At 35.5% G+C, this 9,355-nt stretch overlaps 1 protein-coding gene across 2 annotated transcripts in view; it reads left to right on the top strand.

Moving 5' to 3' along the window:
- Nucleotides 1-2,549: 2,549 nt before the first annotated feature.
- hook (hook microtubule tethering protein) overlaps nucleotides 2,550-9,355 on the top strand; it is a 243,394-nt gene continuing 236,588 nt past the window's right edge. The window contains exons 1-2 of one of the 2 annotated variants that reach the window (XM_067110806.1): nucleotides 2,550-2,727; nucleotides 7,665-7,747. In XM_067110806.1, coding sequence (XP_066966907.1) covers nucleotides 2,689-2,727; nucleotides 7,665-7,747 — 122 coding nt within the window. In that variant the 5' untranslated portion in view covers nucleotides 2,550-2,688. The remainder of the gene's footprint in view (nucleotides 2,728-7,664; nucleotides 7,748-9,355) is intronic. The other variant, XM_067110807.1, reaches the window with a different exon arrangement.

Here is a 9,355-nt window from a genome sequence, read left to right as displayed (position 1 = left end):
GAGTTTACTATAACAACTGATATCTGGCCACAGGCAAATGACTTTGATCATTCACTTCCTCCAACACCAATCGCGCCTCTGTTGATGCTGGAACAAAATAATAAATAGCATGGTGGTCTGTCGACTTAAGTGGGTCGTAACCGAGGTGGTTGCCTGGAAGAATGATGGTAAACCAAAAAAAGAAAAAAAATATAGTGGTCTATCTCATTCCATCTGCCCATTCACTCACCAACGCAGGTATTAGGCAATGTGGCAGCACCATAATTAGAGGATCAATAATATCTGGAGGTGTTAATATATGTATACTAGAACTATGTAGTTCGGTGTTCTTTCAAAGGCAGGCAAAGCATACTGAAATTTATTTACCCAAAATTTTGAATCTGAGTTTAATAAACCATTTTCAGATTACAGTCATTGAAAGGATATTTCTGGGAGTAAAGGAACTGTGATTTTTCTGTCAGTCCTAAAGCCAGGTTAAATGCCATATAGATTATCTGTATGCTGCCTGGTATAGAATGATTACACATTTCCAAAGTAAAATAGGTAATGATATATTTATAATAATGATCATTATTGCAGTTAATACTATTATTGTTGTCTTTATATGAGCATAAGATGAATTATCACATATTTCTTATTATTACCCTTTCTGAACAAGTCTCACTTGTAGGCCTACCTGATATTGGCAACAATTAGTATGGAGTAGTTTTTCACATAACGTTCTTGTTCACCATGGAACCAATAAATCCAGGTTAATGAATAATTTTGAATAATTCTACACTTCACCTAGCTTTGTTTCACTTTGTTCGGTTTTATGTACAGCCCTCCATAGGGATAATTCCCTTTCTGGCGGGCCCATGTACATTTTCAAAATAAGGTGCTTCTCATATTTTATAATTGTCTTTCAATGTTTTCTCGTCAGTATCGTAGCTCCTGCAGAACTGTCTATTTAGAGCTAGATTTGTTCTTCTCATTTCCCAATCAATAAATTTCTCTGTCTCCTTCCTCACCTTTTCTCGGGGTTAGCTGATTTGTTTTACTTGAATTTTTCCTGGCAAAATGATGGAAAAAACTGCAATAGCATTAAATGTTGATGATAATGGTAGAATGAGTAATAAGGTGAATCACAGGTAAAACGGTCTATGAAGTAAGAACGTCTGTGTAAGCTGTGCAAAAGCTTGGTAGATCAAAAGTCCCCAGGTAAGTAAAAATTTGAATGTATGAAGAGTGTTCTTAACCATTTATTCCTTTGTTTTCGATACTATAAGCAAAATAATAATAATAAATACATAAATAAAACTAAAAATTGCTAAAACGATTCAATATACGATCTATGAGCATGGATTAGAAATACACTAAAGATCTGCTAAAATGACAGAATAAATGAAACGCAAGACCAGAGCACTTTGAAGGACTTCGATCATTCTTTCGTGTGGTTGGCTGTTCGGCAGTTTAACGGGTTTGTTACCTTACCTTACAACAACAGCCAAAAATCATGATAAGAGCTTCTTAGGTTGATATCATCGATGTAGCCTATTAAATTTCTCGAGTCTATTTTCCCCGTCCTTTTCAAATATTAAAAAAGTGTTCACCATCTTTGATGACTCTCACCAAGATAGACAGCAAAACATGCGTGAAGATTGCGGTAAAATGCCTTTAAAAAAAAGTTGCTTCCCTTTATCGTGTAACTTTACGTTGCATTTTAAATTCGTTGGATGCCTACCCAACCTTGCAATTACAGATATTCGTGTTTTACAACAGTCTAAAGAAAGCATTATTTACTTTAGGATTTGTGTTAATGGAGGCTTTGGTAATCCACACGAGTTTTCCTGTTTGCAATTGTGTCTACAGATCAGTTATATATTGAAAGATTGTCAATATTTTATCTGGATGGTTCTCGTTCAGGCGTAAGTTACAAATCTTCGTCACTAGTTTCTTGTCAGTTTCCAACGGTTTAGTGATGGCTGTTGGAATATGAATATAATCAGCATGACTATCACCGTCATAATTATCAGTGCCCTCAACGCCGGGTAACTCAAAGGGCCTCTGTGAAAGGTCTTATAAAATACCTGACAAGATGACAACTAAGGAAAAGGCGAAGAGGGCTGAGGTTGGGAGTCTGTGAAAATTTCTACAGAGCTTAGTGCTCACAGCTCACTTGTCTGCTGAAACTATTAAACGCTTCGTGCATTATTTACTTGTATGTTTGTAACATAAGCAATATTTCGTTACTCAAATAAAATGAAAATTTAGAATCCATAATCTAAAAAATAAAAATTTTACGATACTTGTTTGACCTTCTATAAACGAGAAAAATACATATCTAACTGTATAGCAAACTCTGGTATGTATTTCGTCCCCATGTTTTCCCTAGCAGCTAGCAACTACGAATAAAGCTAACGTTAATTTCCATAGGTGTGGGTTAAAAATTTGTCATAAAACAATTTAAAATATCTTTATTTTTTATCATGAATGATACTGATACCCTTCAGTGAAAGATAAAGCGAAGAAAACTAAGGAAATAATAATCTAGGGAATTACGGGTCTCCAAGAAATCCCTAGCACCTGAGAGTTCCTAAGCCCCCAGATGATCGGGAGAGCTCAGTTCAATTTGTAAACAGTGCGAGTTTGGTTGTGGCTTTCGGTGTTTGTCTTTTGATATGTAATCGTTACGCTTATCACATAATAATGGAGACTCATATACTTTGTGGCAGCCTGTTGAAATGGGTAAGGGCGCATCAAGGGTGTTTATGCGTTTCAGAAGCCAAAGGGCAGAGAAAAAGTGAGGGTTTTTTTATGTGTCGCCTCTGGTAGCGCAGCGAAGGGGCTGAAGTTCTGTCAAGATAGCTGACGTTGGGGTCGCATTTTGCACTTCGTTAAATTATTTCCCAAATGTGGCGTCATTTCAGACATTTTTGGATGGCCCGGCTTGAAATTGCAGTCAGAGCCTTGCGGTTAGGCTTTGCAATGCATCCGAGGGCCTGGTTAGCAAAGCATAACGTAAGCGGGGGCGGGGGGGGGGGCTATGCTGGATTCGGATTACCCAAAGCAAGCCGAGATAAATCCGGTCTTAATTCGTAATCCAAACAGATTGGGATTATCACATCGAAATTTACCAAATAAATCCATCATAATATACTAAGGCCTATCCTCAATAACCTTAGCCTACTAGGGCAGTAACGGGACGCTTCAGACCCCAGTCTTTCGATTGACGTAGGTTAGGCCCGAAATTTGTTCTGTTGGGTCCTATGGGTTGGAGGCCAGCCAATGCTGTTATTTGTGACAGCTGGGAAATCCCAGGAGTCGGCCATGAAGGCCTGGCTAGGGACCAGAGTCGTCAGACCTCATCTTCGGGGGGCTGTTGAGCAACTTAGGCCAGGCTAGCTTTACTAGGGTTTTGGGATAATGGTCGATTCCGTTTTTTTATTATATCTTTCGAATCTTCATTAAAAAATGGACAAAATAATCTGTATACATAATTCTTGCAAACTAATATTTATCTCGGTAAAAGATAGAATATATGTAATTAATTGAGGATTTTTTCTAAGTTTCAGTATTGTGAAATGCACTTTGAAGGGACATTTGATCCCCCAGTGGCTGGTACTGAACTTGGCGAAATACATTTTACCCCCAGGGGCTAGTACTAAACACAGCAAAACATTGTAGATGAATCGCTGTTTAGTACTAGCCCACATGTGGAATTGAGGTTTGGACCAGGAACGAACTTTTACCGGTTTTTGTGTTTGGACTCCTTTGCTTTTGGGGGCAGGATCAAGAAATTTGTGCCTAAATATTTGATTTTTATTGAATTTTATTTACTGTAATGCAGAGTTAAAGGTGTCGTAATTTTGTTTTAATTATATGAAATTTAGGTTAATCAGTTCTTTTATTGAATTTTTTAATTTAGTGTTATATATATTATTGCATAGTTAAAGGTTTTGTAATTGTGTTATAATTTTATGACATTTAGAATATTGAATTTATTTAGCCAAAATGTTTAATTTTTATTGAATTTTTTATTATTACACAGTTGAAGGTTTTGTAATTTTTTTATAATTATTATAATTATATGAAATTTAGGTTATTCAGTTTTCCCTTTTTCGTATTCTGCTGTCCACTTCATCTTTAATGTCTGTGCGATTTTACCTATTGTTTATAGAGACTCTTGCTTGGCACACTTACAGAGGGCTTCTTGTAGGGCCTGCAAATTCACTCGTCATAGATACATGCATGCAGAGACGTTCAAAGATCCACACTATCTCAAATTAAAGTGAGGAATTCTATAATTTTTTTTGGGGGGGGGACTATTTTTAGCTTTAACAATATCTAGCAAGTAGCTTATTGTTCCATCTTTGTTCTCCACATTTGAAGGTTCCTAGTGCATCTTGGCTCAGATAAAATATCTGTACTGTAGGTATTGTTATGTAGGTGCCATTAGTTGACTATTGTGCATGGTAAATCTTCAAAATACTATGGACATCGTCTGTATACGGTATATTGTTAACTCATAACACTCACTTCAACATTAGGCTATTATATTCTGCATAGGCACCCAGTGCAGCTTGAACAAAACAAGGGTAATCCTTTCTTGAGATGCAACATCTCTTATTAATCTTGACAGTCTGTTTAACAAATTTTGCTTTCTTGCAAGTTGTATCTTAGGTAGATTTTGAGAGTTACAGTAGTCCACTCAGTGGCCTTCAGGATAGGCGATGCATAAATGTATAATGTACTTAATTTACTTGTGAGTTTCTAGCCTAACTTGTTCTTTCACCTGTTTGGTTGGTAAACTACATTTTCATGACACTATACCTGACTATTTAAGTTAAGCAGAGGTTCAGAACAACTCTTTTACAATATGCAGAATCATGCAAGGCAAGTGGTATTTGTAACAGTGATAGACCATTACCTTAGAGAGAAACGGTTTGATGAAATTCAAGTCTCTTGCCTAGGCTGGCTTCTTAGTGTACCCTAACCTTGTACACTGGGTAAGTGACCTTTCATGACTGGTGCATTGTGGATTTTTTATTCAAGTGTAAAACTGTGTATGCTTTGTGAGTTATATGGATTCGCTTTCATGTGGGATAAAAACATTCTACGTTGTTTGGCCATACAGGGAATTGTGAAATGTTGGTACCATACCACACAGAACTTTAAGCTCTTAAGAGAATAAAAGTTGCATTTGTCTTAAGTAGCAATTGAGGGGAAAGAAATTACTAAGTAGTGCACATATGTTGAATGGTAAAATTTTCCTTTAGAATATATTTAATGAAATAAAATCATACTGTTCGTTGTGCAGTGTTTATGGTATAGGCATAGTTTTATTTTGAAGGAACTGAAAAATTATTATTTTTTTTTTATTTTCCCATAGAGACATTGATGTAAACTGGCCCACATGAACTCTGCTCATATAGTACTAATCTGCCCGTGGACAAAGTTCCCTTTTGTGATGGCTTCCCTTTCTGTGCACGTGAAAGTATTCTCGGAACCGACAGCATTGTGAAAAAGTGCATTTTAGTTCTTATCAGCTTGATTTTTTTTTATACAGTATCAAAGGACTATGCTTATCAATAACACCACTGTATGCTTTAAAATTTGTGTAAGAAGGTATCAGTTGTAAAGAGAATCCATGTTGATTCAGTTGAAGTTATTTTGAAAATTGATAAATTGAGCTATAAAATCCATCAAGAAACATATCACTGTAAATTATATTTGTTGTGATAACTCTCCTGTTATCTACTTCAGTACTCAAAATCTTGATTTCAGAAGCACTCTCCTTCTGCTGGAGGTCAAGTGGTATGGGGGTATTCGGGTCCTGAATAGAAACACCTGATATTGAAACTTTCTTATTGGGGTTTTTGTTATTATTTCTCTGGCAGTTAAAATATTCTTCCTGGCATTTTCTTATAGTTATTGTGACTTGTTTTAGATTAGAAATGAGTCAGAGATGAAAGGTGCATAGCCTAGTGAAAAGAAGAAAAATATTGTAGTCTTACCTTATTAATAGTTATGGTAAATGTTCAGTACTTGTTCTGATATTAATATTTTTTATTGCTGTTTAGTCTACCTACGTAACTATTGACTGTTACTAATCAAAGTAGCCTAAATGTTTTAATAGAGAACAACATACTATAAAAATAGTTACAATATAGTTGCATAATTAATCGTTTAGCATATTGGCCACATAAATTAGGTTCCTTGATTGCCTATTGAAAGTTGCACGAAAATGATTGCTGGGGTGACGTGATAATATTGGGAGCTCAAAAAAATTAAATACAAAATTGTATTGCAAATTACTGTTTATTTTTTACCCGTTTATTATATAATGCATTGAAGATTGTATGTTGTGAGTTATTGTTTAGTGTTATTGTACAGTGATAGACTTGCGACAGAATGGGTAAACTTGAGTAATGATGTATATAATTGAATCTTAAAGTTTGTGTATGGGAGCAAATGTTATCCAATCTAAGGTCATTGGAACTTCATATGTAATCATCATTTTCCTTATGCATTCAGTTCCTCATTTGAATATTAGTAATCACATTGCTCGCATTCTGATGTCAGGGCAAGCGGATTTTACTGGAAATTGTTAGTTGGACTAGAAACTGTGACTGCAAGGTAACAGTGAATATTAACATACATGGGTAGGCTAGCCTTCATTAAATTTGTATTCTACCACAGCAGTACAGGTACAGTACTGTATATGTAAATCACAAGATAGGCAGTGTCTGTGCAGCTTTGTTGCGTAGAACAAAACTATTTTGATCATGTATTTATATTTTTATTTATTAGTTTATTTTTGCTTTCTTGTAACTGATCTCTCTGTACCTACTTCCTATTAATGTATCTTCTGCAACTTCTTTCAAATGAACACCATATTCTTTAGAAGCTTGAATTTCAAGCCAGTGGTCCCTTTGGTGTGCTTGTTCCTTATGAATAGATTTCATCTTCTGACTAATGATAATAATGTTAATTATTAAGATAATAATAGTAAGTTTTAGTTCGACTTTAATATCTCTTGGATTTTGTACAATATTTCTGTTATCATGCTACTTTCGCAAAATGCCAGTTATGTTAAAAATTTGCCATTTGTCTTTACAAAATCGAGACAAGTCATTTTACTCTTACAAACATTTGTTTGTAATTTTTTTTTTACAAAGATCATTTGTAAATTTGTTATCTTTATTGTGCGAATTATACAATCAAGCAACGGATTTTTTTCCCCATTTACCTAAGATTTGTGAGCAAGATTTATTAAGCTACTGATTATAGAAATATTGTAAGCTGGATAAAGATAAATATTCACAAAAAAGTGGCTATGTGTCTTGCCACTATTCTTGGTTTTTCCTAATCTATAAGAATAAGTTGGATTGAGCTACAGGTATTTTGGGGGGGGTTGGTTGGTTGGGAGGTAGGTAGGATGGTAGGTGGGTTGGGACAACAGGTACTTCCCATTTTTATTGTAAGCATTTTTATACCATATTGCTTTTGTACTCTGCAGTTGTACTCTGATTCCTCTGTTTTTGTGCGTCTAAAAATGCATTATTGCGTCGTCAAAGCGACGCAAAACAACGTTTAAACGCATCCTGTTAATATTTTGTTCCTTGAATGATAATTTTTTTTATTTAGATTATTAATTTCTTTTTTTTTTCTGTCTCTTTCAGCTGGAAACCTTCCCTGGCCGGGAAGGAATCTCGGTCCAGCAGTTAACAGATGGCGTTGTTATGGCCAACGTTTTGCATCAAATGTGAGTCCTGCACCCTTTTCTAGTTGTACCCTGAGAGAGAGAGAGAGAGAGAGAGAGAGAGAGAGAGAGAGAGAGAGAGAGAGAGAGAGAGAGAGAGAGAGAGAGAGAGAAGGACGGTAGGCAGTCTTGGGAAAGAGAGTGAGGGGAAGAGAAAAATATTGTATACTTTGAGAGAGAGGAAGAGCAAAAGATTGTACATACCGTGAGAGAGAGGAAGAGTAAAAAGTTGTACCTTGAGAGATAGAGAGTGGAAGAGAGAGAGAGAGAGAGAGAGAGTGTTGTACCCTAAGAGGGAGAGAAGGATGTTGTCAGTAGCCTATGGGCTGAGAATAGGTAATGCCCGGGAGAGAGAGAGAGAGAGAGAGAGAGAGGTGGTGTGAATGGAAAGTTAAAATTGGTAAGAGAGAGATGACATGCCTTGGATTGAGGGATGATATTGCTGTAAAGTGAGGTTACGTGTTGGTATTATAGTGTGAAGGTTTGTGTAATTTATTTGACATTTTTGTCAAAGTGGCTGTTTCTTGTCCTCTGATTGCACTGGGAATATTCCATTGTATAAGTTCATTAAAAGACTTTATTCTTGATTTTAAAAAGATTTATATCACACGGTTTTGTTTATCCAAATCATATAGGCCCATGGTTAATACGTACTGAGGTAGTATTTTGTTTATCCAAATCACGCAGGCCTATGGATACTGTGTATTGAGATAGTGTATTGTTTATCCAAATCACATAGGCCTATGGGTAATATATACTGAGGTAGTGTTTTGGTTATCCAAATCATATAGGCCTATGGGTATTATGTACTGAGGTAGTGTTCTGTTTATCCATATCACATAGGCCTATGGGTAATACGTAAGCAAATGCAGATTTTGAATATTATATATATGAGTTTTCTGAAGAGAAACGACCTTTGCCATCGAAAGCGTAGCTCGCTATCGTGCCAAGGGCAAATAGAACATCGCAAGTGATGTGTTTATCGGCACCGTGGAATATTTATGGCCCCGATTGCGCTAATGCTGATCGTAAACTCTTTTAAAAAGAGCGTTGCCGAGCCGTGTTACGAAGGTCGTTTCAGTCTATAGATTTCGTTTCGTCTTGGAAGGTTTTTCTTAAAAGCTGTTAATGAGTTGAATGCTTTTTATTATTATTATTATTATTATTATTATTATTATTATTATTATTATTATTATTATTATTATTTCTGTTGCAACTAATGCTTTAGTCTCATTGTCCAGAACAGGAGGCCTAATGCTTTTTTAAGTTTTCTGTAATTTTTTTATTATTACTTTTATATATCTCAAATTATGTACCGCTGTTGGATAACGGTGCATTATCAATGTTTCTTAAGCCCGTAATTTAATTTTTACACACGCGTTGTGTTCCAATGTTGCTCTGTATAAAATTGAATTCTTAATAATGTAAAAGGTTAGGTTGGCCAAATCTGGGCTAAGGTCAGTGCACCTTGTAATTACCAATATTTCGATAGAGAATGAAGTCACGCTTTTTCATGTTACACTAATTTATAACTTTTGAGTCTCATTAATAGGCCTACGTGTTGTCTTAATTTTCCTATTGTGTATTTTGATAAGACCCCACATAATTATA

Source organism: Macrobrachium rosenbergii, chromosome 10, assembly GCF_040412425.1.
Source record: "Macrobrachium rosenbergii isolate ZJJX-2024 chromosome 10, ASM4041242v1, whole genome shotgun sequence".
Classification (NCBI taxonomy): domain Eukaryota; kingdom Metazoa; phylum Arthropoda; class Malacostraca; order Decapoda; family Palaemonidae; genus Macrobrachium; species Macrobrachium rosenbergii.
This window is presented reverse-complemented; position numbering and strand designations above follow the sequence as displayed.